At 45.2% G+C, this 22,654-nt stretch overlaps 1 protein-coding gene across 1 annotated transcript; it reads left to right on the top strand.

The window, feature by feature from the left end:
- Positions 1-5,685: 5,685 nt before the first annotated feature.
- Positions 5,686-13,561, top strand: LOC114633495 (alpha-1-antiproteinase-like). The gene is made up of 5 exons (XM_028782060.1): positions 5,686-5,726; positions 6,863-7,485; positions 9,716-9,986; positions 12,050-12,200; positions 13,349-13,561. The coding sequence occupies exons 2-5, from the start codon at positions 6,864-6,866 to the stop codon at positions 13,559-13,561; spliced, it is 1,257 nt and encodes a 418-aa protein (XP_028637893.1). The 5' UTR covers positions 5,686-5,726; position 6,863.
- Positions 13,562-22,654: the final 9,093 nt, after the last annotated feature.

Genomic DNA, 22,654 nt, shown 5'->3' on the forward strand with positions numbered 1-22,654 from the left:
GGAAGAGGGATACTCCAGGAAGAGGGATACTCCAGGAAGAGGGATACCCCAGGAAAAGGGATACTCCAGGAGGAAGGATGCTCCAGGAGGAAGGATGCTCCAGGGGTTAGGATACTCTAGGAGGAGGATTACTCCGATGGCCAGGATGCTCAAGGAGGCAGTTCTCTCCTTACTCAAATGAGAGCTTGACCTGCAGGTCCTAACCTCATCAGGTTACCAAGAGAGGGTACTGGGTCCAGGTCAGGTATTTTTGGAGAGTTTTAAGTTAGTCTTCACTGAAAGAGTTCTCACAGCCTTTCCTATCCAAGTGGGAAATGAGAATATATTGTTGCTCAAGTGTCCTTCAAACTACCTCTGCTCCTGAAATGGAGACACTCAGACAATGCTGTACTTGGGAGGCAGAGGCAGGCAGATCTCTGAGTTCAAGGCCAATCTGGTCAACAAAGTGGGAGCCAGGATATTCAGGGCTACACAGAGAAACCCTGTCTCCCCTACACTCCCCAACAGGTTTTTTTTTAAATTATTTTTAAGTGTGTGTGTATGTTTGTGTGTGTGTGTTTGTGTGTGTGTGTGTGTGTGTGTAGACCCCAGACCTCCCACCCACTGTACACATGGTTCTTCTGCCTGAGTGCATGTTTCCTGTGCTCAGACATACTGACACAAAGGGCTTCAGAAGCCCTCTGTCCCCAACACTCACAGCCTGCATGAAAAGACACTGATGTGCCGAGACACCGAGACACCAGCTGACATGCTTGGTTCAGAGTGACATCATCACAGCAGGTGGTGACACTCCACTGCCCAGAACTGACATCCCCCATCCTGGGCATTACATGGAGAGCTACTGAGGTCCAGGAGATGAGGTGGATGGTAGGACCATCCGTGGGAGTTGGTGGCCAGGCCCTCGATTGCACAACCTCACATCACCTTGAGCCTGTTAATATTAACCTACACTCCAGGCTAGGGAGGCACTGGCAGGACCCAGTCACTACCCTCATATGGTTGTTTTGTTCATCTCCTTGGCTAAATCACCTTACTTTCTTTTTTATTTTCCACGGTAACCCTGTTCAATCCTCCACAAACATATAGGTTTTTATTTGGGGGGATGGAACAAGAGACTTGAGAATGCTCTTCTCTCCCCCTGAGCTTCATCCACCGTCCAATACATGGCTTCTATGGTTACATGAGGGGATGGACAAAAGCTAGGAAAGTTAGTGAGAGCAAAGCTCCTGAGGAAGTGGCAAGAGTTATCATCCCTAGAGTTACCATAGTGAACCATATTTAATGGAACCACTTGACTAGCTGTACCATGAAAATTGCTTCTAAAGGGATATTTCTTCCTGGTGGGCATCCGCTATGTTTGGACATTTTTTTTGTAAGTGATTGCTTGTCAACGTTCCCAGAAATTAGGCCAATGAAGTCATTTAAGTCAACCAAGTTGTCATCCATTGAGTTTTTCACACTAAATTACACATTGACTCACACCTCTTGTGCTGTGTACGTGTCAGTCCACAGTTGCACACTGTGTACACTATGTGAGAGCCATAAAGGTTCAGTGAATGATTCTGAATTATAAGTGTCTTTGTAACAGGGTTTTATAGACTTTTTACTGTCCTATGATTTGTTCAGAGGATTGTCCTAGAGATCACTGTGGACAGTAATACAGGTTGTGCACTGCACATGGGTGCCTACACAGGGTAGTCCACAATGTGGGTGAACTTATGGTTAACCATTTGGAAATTTCCATAGTCATATAAAATCCCTTGTTATACTACACATGAAGAGACAGGTTCTGACAGGTGCTGACATGAATTGAATTATATTTCATATGTTGAAATTCATACCTCCAGTAACACATTAAAGGGACGTTATTTTGGAACCAGGGTCTTACCAGAAGTAATCAAGTGAAAATGAGTGTGCTGGGTACATTTAATGTAATCTGTATTCTTATAAAAAAAAAAAAGGAAATTTGGATGAGAAGGCATGGACCTGGGTAAGCCACTTGAACACAAAGCGGATATCAGGAGAGGCTACTGAGGGATCACTATGGAATGTGAACACGGAATGCCTACCTGACGGCCAGGGAGAGGTCTGGGCAGAAACGAGGAATGAATTCTGTCAATGGCATGTCCGGCCTATGGACCTGTACAAAGAAATGAATTCAAGGTAGGGAGCCACCCAGTTTGTGGTATTCTACTGTGGCCACCACAGCACAGTAACACACTCTTCAGAAAAGGAGGAATCTGGAGACTAACACATCCTGAACCGATCTTTGTCCTTGAACTTGAGGATCACTGTAAGGAGGACATTCAGTAGTGTTTAGGAAAAAGAGGTCCCTCTTGTAAAGTTGGGAACATGGGAAATGAGCATGCACTAACATCTGCCTTGGGAGACAAATATCATCCCCTGGGATCTGAAGGGAAACTCATGTTCAGGACTAAGGCAATAAGCATGGAGTTATTATCATGACTGACTTTGGCCACCCAATGGTATTGCCCAAATAAGGATATACAAGAAGAGACATTTTGGCTTGGGGTCCATTCCTTGAGCTAGCCAATCATGAGCTGTGTCTTACTGGGTAATACACTTGAACTCCTCTTTGCCTTTCACAAAGGCAGGGGTGCCCCTAATTCCTCCTAGGATTTGAGGTTGGTTTTTTAAACATGGTGCTACACCTAAAGCTCCAAACATACAGTAGGTGCTCAAGCAGTGTGGACAACCACCCTGAGTCAGCATCGAGATTAGCCAGGTGAGGTTCAGTAAACTAGCTCAAAGGCTTGTTTGTTCAATAAACAGAGGCAGGTGAAGGCCAGAGGCATGTGGGTGTACATGTGTAGAGATCAGAGTCAACACTCAGTTGCTATCAGCTGTTTATTCCCATTGGACAGGCTGCGAATTGGTTATGGCTTCCCACCAGTGCCCAGAGAAGGCATGGTAGAGCAGAGACTTCTTTATGGTGTGGAGCATAAAACACATAGAATGAGATTTATTAAATAATTCTCATTTTGACTCCAGTGCAGTGGCCCTTGGGGAGGTCCAGGTTCTTCCGACCTATACTTCCTCATCTCCATAAGAACTCTGGCCTCTGTGAATGGCAAGCACTGGTCTATATGCCAGTCCTTCTTCCCTCCTGCCCATGGCAGACATCACTAATCACCATGGTTCTCTTTCTTCTCTGTTCAAACAGTTCCAGAAACCCCTACCACAACAATCCTCCAGGATGCAACATATAGGACCCAAGATGGCAGCCAAGATAGAAAAAGCTTACCAAGATGGCCTAATAATCTCTAACCTGCTTCCAGGTTGGTTGTCTGAGGCTATTTGTCTTTCCTAGAAATTGACTAATTATGCATCAACCAAGGTGTTCTCTCTCTCTCTCTCTTTCTCTCTCTCTCTCTCTCTCTCTCTCTCTCTCTCTCTCTCTCTCTCTCTCTGTGTGTGTGTGTTATGGTTATGTGGTTATATGCAGGTGTGTACATGGCAATGTGGAGGCCAGAGGTTGACACCAGATGCCTTTCTATATCACACTGCACCTTATTTTTTGATACAGGTTCTCTGATTAAACCTGAACTTGAAAAATCATGTAGGCTAGCTAGCTAGCCAGTGAGCTCCAGGAATCTGTCTGTCTCTGCCTTCACCCAGTACTGGGATCACAGGTGTGTGTTACAACACCCAGCTTTAACATAGTTACTGGGAGTCTAAACTTATGGCATCACGTTTGCTTGGCAAACACTTTACTGACTAAGCCCTAGCCTCACCCTCTCCCAGGGGTTTCCTGTGCTGAATATTTAGCCTTCTTATTTGGTAGGGTCCTTCATCAAGACTTGCCCTCCTATTCCATCCCTCTCTTCCAACTTACATATCTTTTGTCCCCTCTAGGACAACAGCCCCACATCCTGGCCTATCCCAACTCCCTGTCTCTTTCATGACTCGTGGATATCTGGACTAGCTTCAGTTACCAGCCCATGAGACTCACAGGTGAGCCGAGTCTCCAGAGTCGTCTGTTAATGGTACGAACATCATCCAAAGAAAACAGAGCTTCGAAGTCTGAAGATGAGCACGTTGGAGAGTGAACAGGGCACGATAAGTTAGGGTAGAGCTCCCAAGACTGAATTCTGATGGCTTTAAAAGAAGTAGGAGAGGGACCAGACTTGTAGGTGTGAACATAGTCTCCCTGCTACTTGGTATCACTAGCTGCCTTAGGACACTGACAACACGAGAGGTATGTGCAGAACTGAGCCAAGGCCATGGACATACCCTTGAATCCCCGAATTAGTAAGCCTCTTTTTTTTTTCCATTAAGTTAACCTGCCTCGGGTATTTCATTTTGATAATGAAAACCTGATTTGCACAACATCTAGGAGTACGATTTGTTCAGATGGTTGCACATGCCCTGTGCTCACCTCGCAGCCTTGGCTAGTGGATCAGAGTGCTCTCCTACAAAGAGACAGAGTCCCAAATGCATTTTCCCAGTCAGGGGTGTACCAGATGAGAACGACTGCCTGTTTCATCCTTAGGAAATCTGACCACCAAAGAAACCCCAGGGCAAACTATTCAACTGAGTAAAGCACTAGGTGTGTGTGTGTGGGGGGGGGTTGTCTGTGTGGAGATCTCCGATCTAAGCTGGTGATTATGAAGAAGTTCAGCACTCAAGAACTGCACCAGCCCTCAGTGTTCTGTTCCTCTATCAGCCTTTGAGGTAACCCAAAATGTACGGGTTCCCAAGAAGTTGCTCACTAGGGCATAAAGAACATGAATCTTGTTGCCATGTGGCCCACCTTGGCCTGCCTCCCTAGTCTTCTACGTGTTGTTCTCTTAGAAGAAGTCACTCTAACTTTTCTGGGCTTACCTGCCTCTTGTGGGGATCCACAAAGGAACGCCCTAGCAGACAAATGAGTCAAAATTGCTGCTCTCCCTATACAAAATACAGGTATCTTACTGCGTGTGCTTCTACATAGAGGGAGAAAATAATGTTCTTACCTGAGACACACAGAAAGGAGCAAAGATGATGACCATGGCAAAGTCAATGTTAATGCCCTGGCCTGGGAATCTTTGAGGGAACTGTTCAAGATCACTCAGCCAGGGGTTCCTTTGCCTGCTTTCTCACTGTGAGTAGCCTGTCCATTTTTCCTATCCAGCTTTGAGCATCCTGGCAGAGGAGGCTTCGTTTTAGCAAATGCTACCTGAATTATGAAAGTTCAAGGGAACTTTAAAAACAGGGTTCTGAGGCAGGATAACAGAGAAAGAATGGCTAGGAATCTTGTACTCTACTTGAATTGATGTGGGTCTCAGTCTCTCTCTCTCTCTCTCTCTCTCTCACACACACACACACACACACACACACACACACACACACACGCACACACACACACACAAACACAGACAAACACACACACACACAACTACTCCATTCTCAATGCCTACTCATGGACAGATAGAAGAAAGTGCTTCAGGTGTGAGTGGATGGATGAATGGATGGATGGAACAGGAGAGAAGATGTCCCAGGATGTCTTTGTTCTTGCTTTTTGACATGACCAACGTATGACCCCTTCCACAGCAGACTCAGCAGCTTCTGTGCCTCCAGGTTCCCCATACATCAGTGAGCACTGCACTGGGGCTGGAAGAGTTGCCCGAGGAAGGTACATGCTGACCTTGCTCTGTGGCCATGACTGCCTGGACCGGCAAGTAGTGTTTGCTGTTCCCTCATTCCTCTCTCCAGGGCAGCTACGGGTGAGTCAGTTCACAGTATATGTCTTGTAAGTAAAACTTACTTTCCTCTAGCCTGAGGCATGAGCCCCAGAGCTCCTTGATTACTCCTGGAGATACGGCTCACTGCATGATCAGAGACCACTGCTGGGTTCGTCTCCAAGAGTTCCTCTGCCTTGCTGGACAGCAGATCGCAGGGCCTGGAAGGCTAGTGTTCAGAGGGTCTAATTATAGAGAAATGCCTCATTAGGAATGGGAGGCAGTGAAAGATAAAGATGCGTCTTTGAGACACAGACTGTCTGTGGCAGGCTCTGTCACTAGCTGGCTGTGGTCCCTGAGTAAGACACTTCACTTCCCAGGCCTCCCTGGGCCCAAGATTTTGCACAGCTCTAAGGATTAAATGAAGCCTTGCTTGAAGCCCTCTCAATGACTGGAAGGACAAGACTGTCCTAAGGAGATTTGAGGGTAGTGGTGGAAAAAGTTACGGTGAGAACTCAGGAAGGAAGTATCCAGAGGTGGGCCACAATGGTGGAGAAGAGCAGGAAACTGCCCCCAGGCTAAAAGAGTAGAGAATGGCTGGAAAGAGCTGGACCCAGGGAGAAGTGTTTCCTTAGCTGGCAGGAGGATCCAGGAGGGTGGATCTACACCAACAAGGAATGGAAGGTCTACCAGCCTCTCCTCTCTGGTCAAACTCAAGGGCAAGCCAGTGGGTATAGAAGAGGTTGATACTGGCAGACAGTGAGTAGGTGAGTAAGTGTTAGGCTGAACTTGACTTGGTGTTGACCAAATATTGAGAACATATACACAAACCTTAGGAGGTCACAGCTAAATCCCAAATTCCCATAGGGAACAGTCAGAGCAGATTTGCTACATTCTACAGTTTGGTTGAATATCTACCAACTTCCCCCTACTCTTTATAGCTGGGGCCTCCATGAGAGGGTCAGAAGTAGACAGTCAGGCTCAGATTGGTCAGACTCCCAAGCTTGACTGTGCACAAGATTTTGCCAGTCCCTTAGCATTCCCAGCCCTTCCCCAACCAAAGCTAACCTAAGGCCTCTATACAGGGCAGTGCAGTGGGGAGCCTTGCAGTCTTGTGTCTTCTGTTGAACCACAGGGCCAAATTGAGTGATCCTACTGATTTTTCTTTTTTTTGAATCTAGGATGGCACTCTCTATCTTGTTCCTTTGGCTGCTCCTGCCTGGGCTGGTTCCCTGTTCCTGTAACCCAAAGACACCACTCACAGAGATCTCAAACATGTCACGAATACAAGTGATCCAAGGGGCACCTCCGCTCTTCAACAACCAAAAATTTGCCTTGAGCCTGTACAAACAGCTACCAGAGCCCAGAATAGGCAGGAACTTAATCTTCTCTCCACTCAGCATCATTGTGCCTCTAGTGCTGCTGATCTTCCAGAATAAGCCAGAAGCCCAGCACCAGGTTCTGCAGGATCTAGGGTTCAGAGTCACGGGAGCCTTGGATACTAAAGCCGCCATGCAGTATGGGAAGCTGCTGAGTACCCTGCTGCATACCGAGCACTGCGGGATCCACACTGGAAGTTTGCTCTTTATAGACAAGACTCTAAAGCCAAAAGAGACATTTCTCGCACTAGCCAACAGCTCCTACAACAGCGATGTCGTCCTCGTCTCTTTTGGGAACCATGGGTTGGCCAGAAAGCAGATAGACTCAGCCATTGATGCCAAGACCCATGGCAAAGTTACAAGGCTGCTGAGAAATCTGAAGCCACCAACTAATTTGTTTCTGGTCAATTATAATTTCTTTAAAGGTCAGTGAGCCATGAATGAAACCTTTCTGTCTCTTTCTGACTCAAGACTTCCTCCAAGACTCTAGCTCTTTCTGGGAGGTCTCTGCTCTTTCAGCTTGGGGCAGCGTCCTTTTCTTGCCCACCTCTGGATACCTCCCTCTTGTGTCAACTCCCTAATTCTTTCCACACCTCTGTCTCTCAAATCTCCTCAACTCCAGCTACTCCAGTGATTCTTATCCTCTGTGTCACAATCCCTTGGGGTGGAGGGGTGTCAAATGACCCTGTCACTGGTGTCTCTTAAGACTATCCAAAAATACATATGTTTATATTATAACTCATAGCAGTAGCAAAATTAGTTATGAAGTAGCAACAAAAATAATTTTACAGTTGGGAGTCGGCATAACATGAGGAACTGTATTCAAGGATTGTAGCGTTAGGAAGGTTGAAAATCGCTGATCTAGCCCTTTGAGCCATTAGGAAGGTATTGAGAAATACTGTGGGGTAGGATGTAGGAATTAATGAAGTACTCCTTAATATCTTCCTAAGGACTGAAGGAGGAGCTAAGTGGTCCTACAGCCTACTGCTCAGTACTGCTCAATACCATCCCAATAACTTAGGAAATAGGGAGTTGAGACAGTAGGATCTGGTTGGGTAGCTATCAGGTGGCTCTCCCAGGCATAGAGAGATCTGACACGGAGTTGGGTGCCTCCAAAGCCCAAGAGGGTTGTAGGCAGTTGACATGGTCCAGCTCACTGGATGGAGAAGCTGTCAGCTTAAGGAAGAAAACAAGGGAGCACAGAATGTCACCTGTATTTAACAATTGTTGTACCTCTTACATTCAGTTATAACCTGGCTCCTGCCTTGGAATGGGTGCTTCTCCTATTCTCCTATTGCTACATAGAAAAGAAGGCTCTGTAGAAAAAAATAAATAAGCTTTGGTTTGGTCCATGGAGTCTGAGAGCCTTCTTGGTAGTTTGGATGGCCAGGTGTCTGGTGGGTATGTGGACTGACTCTTTTAGAAATGCAGGCTTGAGGAGGAGGGGGGATGGGCTAGGGGGTTCCTGGGTGGGGATGGGGAAAGGGGATTACATCTGAAATGTAAATAAAATATCCAATAAAAAATTTAAAGAAATAAAGTAAAAAAATAAAAAATAAAAGAAATGCAGGCGTGGATTTTGGAAACCTAGAACCCCAGAAAATGGTCAGTTTTGAGCTGCAGGAGGGAACAACTTGCTTCTGAGTTCATTCCTCTTTTCTCTAATAACACTATCAAGACTTTCTGATTATTTTTCCCAAGACAGTGGGCTTCTTTATGCAGAAGGGAAGGTTCTTCGGTGAAACACCCACATTTTGCCATATCCAGTCAGGATTACAAGGCAAGAAAGTCATCTTTCTTGTCCTCTCTGGTTCCTCCGACCCCAACTGGAGCTCCGAGATGAGTGTCTCCACAGCCCTGTAGGGCCAGACCAGAGAGGCTTTAAGAGCTGACCACCAGAGTCCATGCCAAAACCTTAGCTGTAGAGATAGAAGCCAGAAAAGGAGCTCAGGGGAGGTTAGGCTGTAGAACTTCTTGGGCCCGTGTCCAAAGGATTGTAGTATAGCTGTTCCTGCAGATATCAGGGGAAAGAACATGCTCTGACTTGGTAGAGTAGCACAATAATATTAAAACAGTGCTCAGCAATTGCTGCGTGAAAGGACTGTACTCAGAACTGTGCTTAGAGCACCCCACAAATGCTCATGGGTGTCCTTAAGAGACCTACTGCTTCCACCATTGACTCGGGAGCTGGTGGACTCCTGCCCTCTCTGGCCTCGCCTCTCATGGTCTCTTCCTTTCTCATTCTATCTGCTCATCTCCCCTGTGTCCCTAAGTCAATGTCTTCCCTGATGTCTCATCTTATTCTCTTGGGAAAGTTTCTCTCCCAACTGTTCTATGACTTGACCAATGTACGGTTAAGTCTTTAATTGGCACTACTTTCTAGTGCGTTATGTGTGTGCGTAACTGGCTCTTCTGTTTGATATTTCTGCCTGCTCAGTATCCTATCCTAGGTCATTGGCTTTCTTATCGACCATGTTGTTTATATTCCCTTTATAAGATCTGTGTGGGCAGGGATCTCTCACATGTGCCTGTGTGACTTGACACAAGGAACATTCCTGGCATGTAGAAGCCTTAGAGTCTCCCTGATAGATAGTGTGATGTGCCCTAGATGTTGCTGCCCCATCCCCCTCTGATTCCTCTGCACTTTCTTATCAGGGAAATGGAAATATTCCTTTAACCCGAAGTACACAGTGATGAGGCACTTCTCGTTAGGTCCTGGGATCGTTACCCTGGTACCAATGATGCAGAAGATAGCCTGGTTCCAGCTACAGTATTTCTCCCAGATGCACAGCTATGTTCTCCAGCTGCCATTCACCTGCCGCATCTCAGGCGTCTTCTTTCTTCCCAATGATGGAAAACTTAAGGATTGTGAGGAGGCACTGTTGGAGCAGAGTTTTGACACGTGGATTCAGCCCTTTCCACTGAAGTAAGAACCCAGCTCTTTTGACTCTTCACACACACACACACACACACACACACACACACACACACACAACCCCCAGTGCTACCAGAACTATTCCATGTCCACTGTGGCTCTGGGTTTAAGGTGAGGACCTTTAAGCCTTTGAGTCATGACACAGGATCTGGAACTTGGTCACACAGAAATAGTCAGACAGGATTCAGCAATCCACACCTTTCAAAGTTGGGAAAAATACACAAAATCACAACCATCGTCACCACAGTATCAGTCAACTGTATCTTCGTGTAAGAAGTTTACTGTAGAGTGATAAATGCTGGACAGGGGAGGTGGGAAAATGGTTCAGTTGGTCAAGGGCTTGCCTTGCAAGTATGAGAATCAGAGTTGAACCCTGAAAACCCATGTATAAAAAAAGCTGGCCGTCCTAGCACCAAGGTAACCGGATGGAGTCATTTTCTCAATCTCAGTTGAGGGCCCTCTTCCCAGATGACCCTTAGCTGTTTCAAGCTGAAAGACAAAGCCACCAAAACCACAAACCAACACGCATTGCACACTGAGCTTCAGACTGCTGAGAGACTTGTCTCGAGAAAAAGGAAAGGTTGGGAAGAACAACACTACTGTTGTCTTTCTTTGGCCTTCACTTCTACGTACGCACATGAGCTCCTACACTCACTTACCACAGAGAGAAAGGATCAATGTGTCACTAAGAAGGCCACAGTGCTATGGAACTGGTGTTTGGATAAGTACTTGCCTTGCCACTTATGAATGGGTGACCTGTTAGTGGCCCTGCTAAGAAGCAGAAGCTAGCCTCTTTACTGGCTGCCTTATGCTTTCTAGCCATTTGCCTTTCTCTGACCTGTTCTAACATCAGTTTGCCCAACATCTCTGGAACTGAAGCTCTCAACCTTCCTTATGACCCCTGAATACAGTTCCTCAAGTTGTGGTGACTCCCAACCACAAAATTATTTTTTGTTGCTATTTCATAACTGTAATTTTGCTGCTGTTGCAACCCTTAATGTAAACACCTGTGCTTTCTGATGGTCTCAGGCAAGGCCTGTGAAAGGGTTCTTCAACACCCGAAGGAGTGACAGGTTGAGAACCACGGCTCTTATATATCTAATGGTTTTGCTTCACAAAGTCTAGCCTGCGACAGTATTTTTTGCTTCATTCATCTGGATGTTTGTGGGAAGCTTGAATTCTTAGGTGCACCTCAAGGCCTTCAGGTTCCAGGGAAGTTGTGTTTGTGTTAAAGACTGAGAAGTCCTGACCCAGGCAAGTATTGCTGAAACACAGACAAACATTCCTCTGCAGCCTGTCTATGAGAAGTAACACTACAGCTCAAGGACTGGCAGGGTTTAAAACAGTGTGTCTTTGTGTCTGATCTCCTAACCTACGAAGTGAAGAATGCAGCTCAGATCGGCACTACCTCAGAAGGCACTAGGTGGGAACGTCCAGAGTTTGAAAACTAGGTTTATTTTATTGCACACTTAAAACACAGTAAGATGTTTTAAAAAGTTTTCCAAGTGACAATTATAACAAGGAAGCTTTAGGCATGGCCCAAAAGACAATCTACAGCAAAGTAACAAAGCACCTGTGACCTTTACAATAAGAATGAGTTCTAGTGACTGTTAACAGTGCTCAGGATAACCTTCTAGGGAGGAAAATTTACAATAAGTGCAACGAGAGATTCTACTGATGGAGGAAGAAAAGTCCATGGGACCCCTTTCATAAGGATGGGTCCTACTGACTGAGAGATAAAGCTCACGATTAGGGCCTAAGCATTGCTCAAAACTCGGGAGGATTCGGGAAGGCTGGTTGCGCTTTCTAAAGTTTGCAATAGACTCATAGTCTCTTCAGTTCCCCCATCTGAGATTTCAAAGCAAGCTCACTGGCCACTTCCCAGCATTGCCAAGGGAGAGTAAATTGCCTTGAGGAGTCCCTGGCACAGCCTGCCTGTTGCAGATGTGCAGTAGACACAGCTGTTCTTGTTTGTGTGCTGGGAGTACACTGTCTGCGGTGGATTACGACAACATGATTTCAACTCTGTTTTCTTCTTCCATTTCCCTGAGCAGGAAGAGGTGGCTGTTTTTCCCCAAATTCTCCATACCTGTTGCTCTTCGGCTGGAAAGGTTCAAGCATGTTAACAGTAACCTTAAACTGTTCAACAAACACATGGACCTCTCAGGAATCACCCTGCAAAAGGCACCCTTGAGGGTCACCACGGTAGGTTAACCCCCTGTCGCCAGGCTCCTTATGCATAATGCTTCCTGTGGTTTCCCTTTCCTAACTTATTCAGAGAGCAACAGTGAGCACTCACGGTGCTCTCTGAAGTCAAACAAGGAAATGGTGACTCTCAACTCCAGGCATATCCTGAGCTGGCTGTTCCTCAGAGGTGGCTAATCTGGGGAAATAAACAGTTGGGTCCTGAAGCTTATGATCTGGTGAGGGAAGAGACAGGAGCTTGGGTGCACCAATGCTGGGCCTATGGATGTAATCTGATCCCCCTGGAGACAGGAAGGAACCTTAATGGTCACTAAAAGAGTGGTACCATATAAAAATAGGTTGTGTCATTCCTGTGTTCCACTCTCCACTGCAGAAGTTAAGAACTGAGGTACAACAGAATGTGGAGTGGGGGTCAAGCTTTACAAGGGTTTTTTCCCTGGAACAGAGAGAAGGGGAGCTAAAATACTGGCTGGCAAACTGCAGGGGAGGCCCAAAGAGCAGATCCTGGACTCTGACTAAGTGGCCTGGCTTTCTGATCACATTCCATGGGTGGGGTCTGAGGGCCATTGGGGGCTTTGGCAGGAAATGGCTGGATGGACCCTGAGCCAGTGGAAGGAGAGTGATCCAGATCACTAGAGAAACAAGCTAGTGGGTGACAGCAAAGGAGGCTTCAAAGATACGGGTGGGAATGGAAAGAGATTCTGGTAAAGATGCACTGCACAGGTGGAACTTCCAGGACCTGGTGGCTTGAGATGGGGCAGGAGCAAGAACGCTATCTTTCCGGGAGTCTGGGCCATGAATAGTGTAAGGACCACAGGAGCCACACAGTACAAACAGCTGAGGCTACACAGCACTCGGCTCCCTGTAACCCAGGCTGCTTCTTTGCTAGGAGCACAGTGAGGAGGTGGTGTAAGGGGAATTTATGGAGGGTGCAGAGTGGAGGACAACCCCCAGTATCCAGGAACTCACAGAGATAGACATAAGTCTCCTCCCATTCTTCAACATCATCTGCCTTCCTCTAGCAGGATGGCACAAGGCTTGTATTCTGGGCATCCTGGGCCCAGTGCAGAGAGAGTCAGTGTAACATGCTAAAGATGGGGTTGGCAGAGCTCCTGTTCCCTCAACTCTGTGAACCTTGGTCTCCAAAGGCAGTACACAGGGCAGAGCTGACTGTGGATGAGGATGGAGATGAAAAGGATGTCTCCCACAGCCAAATCCAACCCGAGCCAGGCCTTGCTGTCCTCCACTTCAACAGATCCTTCCTCCTCCTAATCCTGGATGAGGCCAGCAACAGCCTTCTCTTCATGGGGAAAGTGGTGAATCCCAGTAGAGTCAACATGAATAGTGGACTTGGTCCCTGAATTCTGTTTTATTTTCCCTCACTACCTGAGTTGTAGCAGCGTTACATTCCTTCGAAGTATGGCTCAATAAAACAGCAAGTAAGAATTTCTGAGAGGTGTTCCCAGACCATGGGGCAGGCTGTCTTCCTATAGGGACATGAAAACTCTGCTAAGAGCAACCTGGAAACGTGTTGATGAGACAGAGATCTCTGGACTGTCTGTCCTTGGCTGCTTGCTGGAATCCAGCTGGCCCAGTGGTTCCCAAGGGTGTCAGCTAAGCTTCTCCTTGACTTGGGCCTGAGAAGGAAAACATGTGGGGAATTTCTCTGGGTCTCTCTGAGGAAAGAAACTGCTGACATTTCAGTTGTCTTGAGGCCATCTTCACACAGCCATCAGATCTGCTCCCACAGGGGACTCCCTATGCTCTTTCCAGGAGGAAACTATCCTTCATGAGAGAATATGTCTTCACACAAATCATTAGAGTCAGTATCCATTGGGCAGCAACTGTGTACAAAGCACAGTCATAAAACTGAGAGATCAAGACGGAGGAGTGTCTCCAACTTCCAGAGCCCCATTCCAAAGACACAAGCTCTGGCACCATTCCGCAGTCATCATGGCTGTGCAGGTATGTGTTAACACTAACATACCTTCTTGATCTACCCAGAGGATTCCTGTTCTTACTGAAATGTATCTTCCCCCACCCCCAACAGTGCCGATAAGCTATAGTGAACAAGCTTTTCAAATTGATGGGAATCACAGGGACTAGGTCTGTCCCCTCAGTCACCCACAGTCTTACATCTGCCGCTGCCTCTCCCAAGTTTCCCAGATTTCTGGCTCCAGCTGCTGGGGATCTCAGTAGCTGGGCACCCGCCTAGCACACAGCTACCTTCTAATATTCCAGATCATTCCATTTGTATGCAACTCCAGCAACACTTCAACCCCACCACAATGTGCACACAGACTTGTGGTTTGGCTTCCTCAGTCTTCCAGCAGGTCCCCTTTGCTCAGATTAATGTTCATGAAGTTCAGTTCCATCCCAGCCTGTTTGTTCTTATCCCTGTGCAAACACATCCAACTCCATGCTTGAGGCTGCCTGGGGAAGTGCAGAGACTGTGTGCAAGCAGACGATCTCACTTTACCCTCCACTCTGGCCTCTGAGCTGTCCTGGTGCTCAGGACAGTGACTCTGCTCACATGGGCCTTTGGTTCACACAGTCCACCCTTATCCCATCTCCTGCCCTACCCCACATCTCTAATCACCTTCTGTTCCCCATGACCTCACTTCTTTAACGATCAACTACTGTCATCCACCCCTGCCTACCCTCCTGGGACACCAGGAGCCTGTCATGCTCGACTGAAGTCACCCCTCCACTTATGCCCTTGTTGCGCTTTATGTCTCTCACTCAGATGTTGCTGCGGCTGTCCTCACCTCAGACTCCCTAGTCACAAACCTTCCCTGTCACCAAGTTTGTGCAATCAGGATTCAACGAAGCTCTTAAATATAGTCTGCCCTCATATTTAAACAGAGAGATTGATAGGCACTAGGTGGGTACATAGGTACAGATGATAGATAGGTAAGTAGTGTTTGCTATAGATGCCAGAGATAATAAATAGATCACGGGTAGAGGCATTGAGCATAGAAATAGACAACTGATGCTACAGTTATCTGATGAATGATGGACGGATAGATAGATGGATGGATGGATAGATAGATAGATAGATAGATAGAGGCAGAAAGACATAAAATTGATTATTCTCACTACTGCTTTTAGAAATTATTATTTGTCTGAATTCACATGAGGGTAATCAGTGATTCAAGTTTGCCTGGGAATGGAAATCATTCCAGGATATGAAACTTCCAAGAAATCTGAGTTTGAAAACAACAACAAAAGAAATCACCAAGGTTCCCCAAGGTTTGGTCAACCTACTTTATTAAACTACCAAAGATCACTCCTGGGGGGGCACCACCATATCAATCACTGATCAATAAAATGGCCCACAGACTTGCCTTTAGGCTAATCTTATAGAGGCATTTTCTCAATGGAGGTTCGCTCTCCCCAGATGACTATACCTTGTGTCACATAGGCAAAATTCTACAAAAGTAGACAAAAATGTGTCAAGTGACACATCTCTATTAAACCATGGCCTTTCTTTTCATTTTTATTCTGAAGAGCTTATTTTAATATCAGCATCACAATATAAAACACATTCAAACTTCCAAAAGACTAATAGTCTTTAAAACTTCAGTCTTTTTTAAAATACCCAATGTTTCTTAATTGTGTGTGTCCCAAGTAAAATAAAAAAAAAAAACAATCTTATATACTCCTTATTCCAAAAGTGAAGACTCAGAGCACACACTCTGAAAAAAATATCAAAAACAAAACAAAGAAACAAGCAGTGTAAATGAAATCCCGTCGCCCAATGTCCCAGATGGAGGACTCACTCATGGTGTTCTGGGTTCCAAAGGGCTGAGGGACTCGAGCTCTCAGGCTCTGCCACTCAACACACAGAGTTCCTCTCACAGGCTCAGGTTGGCTCCATTCCACAGTTGCTGCTTACCTTGGTAGTCTTTCTACAGTCCTGACAGCTCCAGTATGTTGGGGTCTTCACAGACTTTACCACTTCACCTTCACAACTGACCCCCCTGGGGGACCCTGATCCCTTCCATTCTGGAATCTATACAATGACTGTGCCTTCTTCCCCAATGATCTCTCCTCGTCTCTCCCTGTGCCAAGCTTCATACACTCTCCACCATACCTCAGTCCCGAAGCTCTCATACTCAAACCCAGTAGCACCTGGGAGACTCTTACACAGGACACCTTCATCTGGCAGCATGAGATGCAGCCTTGACCTCCTCTAAGCCACAGCCTCCCTCTGTGCCACCCTGAGAAATACTCCAGAAGATCTCAGCTCAGTGCTGCTGGTCTCTTCTTAATCACAGCTGACTTCTTGTCCCTAGCCTCCAGTTGTCACATTGGTTGTCCCAATCTGATGGAGACACTTCCTCAACGGAGGATCGGATCCCTTTTCCTAAATAATGGTAGCTATCTCAACTTGGAAAAAAAAATCTAAGCAGCACAAAAGTTTCACTTCCACGTTGTCTTAATAAAATATAGCACATGAATGGCCCTGATCCTTTGTTTCCCCCTGAAAGTTCACAGCCAGCATGTGTTTCTCTCAGCATCCTCTTCCTAGATTCCACGGGATCTCATTAATCCTGACCCGTCAATGGCTTTTTCAAGCCAACATTTCAAAATCCTCCACAACGGTCTCTAAAACATGATGAAATCTCTCACATCAATGCCCTATTGCTGGTACCAATTTCTGACCTAATTTGGCCCTCTATTATACCTCTATGATAAAACATTGATCAAGGTAATTTGGGGAGGAAAGGTTTTATTTGTCTTCTATGTGCTGGTTACGGGCCATCATTGATAAAAGCCAAGGCAGGAACTCAGGGCCATAACCTGGAAGAGGGAACTGAGGAGACGAACACCACTCACCAGCTTGCTCATCGTGGATTGCCTAGCCTGCTTTCTGATACAGCCTGGGACACACCTATCAGTCTTACCACCTCTTACAGTGGGTTGTGTCCTTCCACATTCGTCATCAAAACACTGCCCACAAACAGGTCAAACGAATGGAAGCATTGTCTCAGCTGAGGTTCTCCCCAGACAACTCTAGCTTGTGTCAAGTTGATAACAATATAACACAAGTACGTAGCTGTGCATTTATAAGAAATGAACTGTTGGGTTGCAGAGATAACTCAGTTGTTAGGAGTATGGGCTGCTCTTGCATAAGAGCACCCACATAAGGTGACTCACAACTACCGTAACTCCTGTTCCACGGGAATCCACACCTTCACTCACTTACACACACACACACACACTAAAAATAAAATATTTACGCCAAGACAATTTTATTGAAAATGGATGATTTTTTTTCAATAAATTGGCCTCAGAATGTTTGGTACTCAGATAAAAAGGAAATGGGGGTTAGGAGAAGGATGAAGAGGAAATAAAGAGGAAAGAAAAAGAAAAGTAAGAGAGAAAGACGAGAGATGGAGGAAGAGGGGGGAGAAACAAAGAGCTTAAATCTCACCTCATACCCTACTCAAAATTAACTCACAATGAATCCATACACCCATAAGAACTAAAACTATCAAAGTTTTAAAATAAACTTTAGTTTCAATTTACATGCCCTAAGCTTAGGTGGAAAAAATGTTATAAAACACCAAAAACCTGAGCAGTAAAACGACAAACCATGAAAAACAAAACATCAGCAAACTTGGACCTCAAAAGATATTTCCAGGAAATTGAAAGATAGGACATAGGCATCTTTCCAATTGAGATGGAGTCTTATTCTACCCAGAAAAACCATCATTTTGGATATTGACCAAGTCAATTTGAAAATATTCTACACAGACAAACACACACACACACACACACACACACACACACAATTATACTCAAAGGTCTCTTGGTTTAATTCAGTCACTGAATATGGAAGCAGCTGCCATGTCCCTTAGGAAGATGGCTAAGCACTCAAATGACCAAAAGATTACTAACCAATAAAGAAATAAAGCCATGAGAAGACACTGATTTATGAAATCCTAAAAGAACGCAGTGGCCTTACATGTATATGAAGTGAGAAAGGAAGTCAACTGAGAGGCCCCAAGCTGTGGGGTTCTAATCACCTGACATTCCTTTAAGCTAGAAACTTATATATTAAAATTCAATTTTCAAGAAGAAAATGTGCCAAGGAAATCTCATTGAGAATGAATGGTCTTTTCAACATATTGACTTCAGAATGCTTGGTACTCAGATGCAAAGAAAAACAGAGTTAGGAGACATTCATTCCATGCCCCTTTCCCTAACCTCCCCTGCCTCTCTCTCTTCCCTCCCTCCCTCCCTCCCTCCCTCCCTCCCTCCCTCCCTCCCTCCCTCCCTCCTTCCCTCCCTCCCTCCCTCCTTCCCTCCCTCCTTCCTCTTCCTGTCTTTTTCTCTTTCCTCTTTATTTCCTCTTCCTCCTTCTCCTAACCCCTGTTTTCCTTTTCCTCTGAGTACCAAACATTCTGGGATCAATTTTGGAACATTTTCTTCTGGAAAATAGAGTTGTAATATATGAGTTTCTAGCTTAAAGGAATGCCAGAATGTCCTGACATAAAGGAAAGGAAGATACTGGAGCAGCAGGAAGATTGGTAGTTACAGGTGTTTGGGGGGTGGGAAGGATGAAGACACAGAGCTGGAGGCAAGGGGATAAGACATGTTGTATGCTATGTAACCATGAACACATTACAGTGTATATTGCCAAAACCCATTACCAAAACTAAATTATAGAGCCAAAGATGAACCTTAAAATGTGTGCCTTTGAAAAACTCATTTAGCAGCTGTGGAATCTCAGGGTGGAAGGCAACATGGGACAAGACCCCCTGTGCTAAAAATGGGGGAAGTCATTTCACTGAGAGGATGAGGGAAGAGTGCTGATATGTCAAGGGTACAAAGTCAAAGGTCAAAGGTCTAGTTACTAAGGCATGCCCCACAGAAGTACAGCTGGACCCTTCAGACACATCTGTACATATATGCTGTGGGAAATACTAAGAATGATAAGCAAGTTACCGCACTATTCCCTATTCCTCTCTGTTCCAGTGGGCTGGCCGGCTATGCTCTGGTGGGCAATGGCTGACCTGTACTTATCTCGTAGAGACTCTCTGATTCAGAGTTCCAAAATCTCTCCACCCAGCTCACTAAGTTCCCACCAGCGTGGGTTGCTACCATGCCAGCCCCATGCTTCAAATCCTTCACAGTCTTTGTGGTGCACATCTGGCAAACCCACGCTTTGTCACCGTACCTTTCTCTCCAGAACCCAGTAGAACCACCATGGGAAGGTGTAAGGAGCAGGCCCTTAAACAGGATTTACTCCATTTTGTAATAGGAAACTTGTAAAGACATGTCTGGTACTTGTAAAGACAAGTCTGGAAATAAAGTTGTGCTGTGATAATCAGCTGTGATCAGATCAGACCCCGTTGATACCAGACTCAAGTGGTTATCTGCCGTGCACATCAACAGTAACACCAAATTGAACATAAAAAGAGGAGCCTGACCAGAGGACTTCATCACACTTGTAGCCATGACTGGCCAACGTGATCCTCTGAACAAAGCCTCCTCAGCACCTGTTGGGAGCCGCCACGAGAGCTGACAAAGTCCGCCATCGCTAGGTGGCGCTGTCGCCCGTAATTCTTCCTAGTACCAAGTAAACTGCGCATGTGCCATGGTAAGCCCGCCAAAACTAAGCCCATCCCACGGCGTTTGGCGTGCTACGAGTAAGCAGCCAATCAGGGGGTGAATACCCCGCTCTGGGGTATATAGGCAGTGCTTTCCCACGCCTTCTTCGTCTTCTTCCACCATCTTGGTTTTGGGGAAATAAACGTGTTCATACGGAAGGATTCTGGCGTGTGTGTGATGTGTGTGTGTGCGCGCGTGTGTGTATGTTTTTTGCCGGCGAGACCACTACACGCGCGCCCCGCACATTTGGTGCCGAAACCCGGGAGAATTTTCCATTGCCGGCGCTGCTTAAAGAAGACCCTCCGCTCGTTTTCTCACGCGTGGAGTGAATCCAGAACCGTATGACGGGGTAATGTTCTCTGAGAGATAATGTTTGGTCTTGATTTTTTTCGTCTCCCTCCCCAGACAGTGCTGGTACTCTTCCTTCTGGTTTTGCAGGATGAGAAAAGCTGCTCGATTATGGCGGCGGACTGGGGAGAGACAGACGAATTACGGGCCCACTTGTCAGAAACAGAGGAAGGAAAAAAGCGCTTAGGAATTCAGAAAAGAAAAGGGAAATTTAAGAAATCAGGCCTCCCCGAGGACCAACCCACGGGGATGATAGATAAGAGGAAAAACACTCTTGGGAGAGAGAGGGAAGTAAGCCTCAGAGAAAGATCTCTTTATCCGGTAAAGGAGCCGGGGTTTTTGCGTGATAGCTCTGAGTCGGAGGGACTAACTTCCGAGTCAGAGGACTCAGATGAAGAGAGGGATGGGGAGGATAGATGCCAGCCGGCCGCCGCCACGAGATCGAGTGCTTGCGTTAGTGACGGTCAATTAGAGGCTGTGTTTACAAGAAGAATGTTTCGGGAGAGTCAGTCTAGGTGAATGAAGATTTTGCCTAGGAGGTAACAGCGAAACATAGGTCAGGAGAATTCTAAACAGGCATTGCCTGTGGCCGAAAAGCCGCTTCAGGCGGGAAGAGCAGGGTTAAAAAGAATTAGAAAGCAGGGTATTGAAGTGTTAAATTAGCTGCCCGCTACATCTCCAATGAACGAGATGAAAAGTTACATTTTAAATATGAGAGAGAGAGAAAGAGTTTTAAAAAAAAAAAAAAAAAAAAAATACAGGTGCCCTCTCTCTGAGCTGTGTCAACAAAAAGAATGAAAAGGCTATTTCAGAGTTCATCTAGAAACAGAGAATTCGAGAAAAGTCCTAAAATTCTCTGTAGTTCTTAGAGTCCTTTTTGTCTCTTGTCCTTGGCACGCCAATGTCCACGTGTTTGCCTTTTGTTTCGTTGTCTAAATGTTCTGTGTTTGTTACGTGTTCAAAAAGAAAGATCGTTAAAACTGCTTGATCCAACCTTTGAGAACTAGAAAAGGTCTTTTCAGGAATTGAGGTTGACATACGCTGCTTTTAAAAGAGACCAGCAACATTTTGGGTTTTATAAGGAAGCTAAGAGTCATTTTGTCCTAAAAAAACCTCTGTGACAAAGTGCTTTTCTCTTGAAATTACAGCTAGAAAGACAAGAAATTTTGTTTGATCTAAAAATAAGATATATAGCCATTTCATTGTTGTTTCTAATTGGTTTTAAAAGTATAAAAATGTTCTACATGTCTTGGTTATAGACTATTGGCTTAAATTATTGGGTGTAATTAAAAATGTACAACTTTGATAACGAAAGGTGGCATAGAACTAGCTCAGTGTTAGAGTCGTTCAGAAACCAGGTATATAGAAAGTAAGATTTTAGACCAATGTCTCTTCAATGAGATTAAAAGCTGCTTCATACATTCATGTGTAGAGAATTGGTGACAAAACTTTGTAACATAGGGGTGGTCTGCTTGGTGTTGATTTTAGAGAAGATAGATTGTTTAAATTGGTTTTGCTTTTGCTTCTCAAAATTAATGGTTACACGCTAATGCTACAAAAGATATTTAAAAGTTTAGTTAAACTGCCAGTATTCCATTGGCTACAGTTGACAGTTGTAATCTTGAGTTTAAAATTTTTTTGATTCGCCCATGTTATGGAAAGGGGGACAACAAGTAGAGTTAAATAAAAATATTTAAAACGGGTTGTGATACAATGCTGGCCTGCTAAAGACTAAGAACGTTTACATTTAAATTAAGACACACAGGCTGAGATCTTAACGTGCTTGTAAGACAAGGTCAGTGTGATATTAATCAGGTTAAACTGCCCACACAGCCCTCAAATCATACAAACAAAGACAGACTTAGATACTTGTCTTTGCAATGAAATTGCACCCTCATACAATCAGGGTCTGACCATAATTACACAGAGCCATAGAGATGGAGAATGTTTTAAATGTAAAAATTTAGATAGTTTTTAAAGTGACTGTCCCAGAAACAGAGACTTAAACAACAGCCAGGTGACCAAGGTTACCTGACACACCTGTCCTTGGTACAAGAAAGATAATCCTTGGGCCAGGCCTCAGGATATAGGCCAAGATTAAAACATTTACATTTAAATTAGACTTTAACAGAATAGTTGAGACAGGAGCTTAGATTTCAGACTTTCCTTTTGTCCTGTCCCGCCTCAAAAAGGGTGTTCTCTAGAATTTGTTTATTGCCTTGCTTGTTCCTTAGGGAGGTGTCAGCCTCAGACTCAAAAGAAATTCAAAACAGCTTTTGGGCCAGGCCAAAATTGTTGGGTGTGATAGAGACAAAATGGCCTTGGTTCCTCTGATGTGTATTAGGTCTTATTAGTAACAAGAAACCTAATCTTAAATTAATAATTAAAAGAAAAAGGGTTTTAAAAGATTGATAAATACTGGGGCTAATTAACAATTATTAGAGGACAAGATTGCCTTCAGCTTGGCTTTATCTGATACTTCA

Source organism: Grammomys surdaster, unplaced genomic scaffold, assembly GCF_004785775.1.
Source record: "Grammomys surdaster isolate TR1022 unplaced genomic scaffold, NIH_TR_1.0 690, whole genome shotgun sequence".
NCBI classification, from domain to species: Eukaryota; Metazoa; Chordata; class Mammalia; order Rodentia; family Muridae; genus Grammomys; species Grammomys surdaster.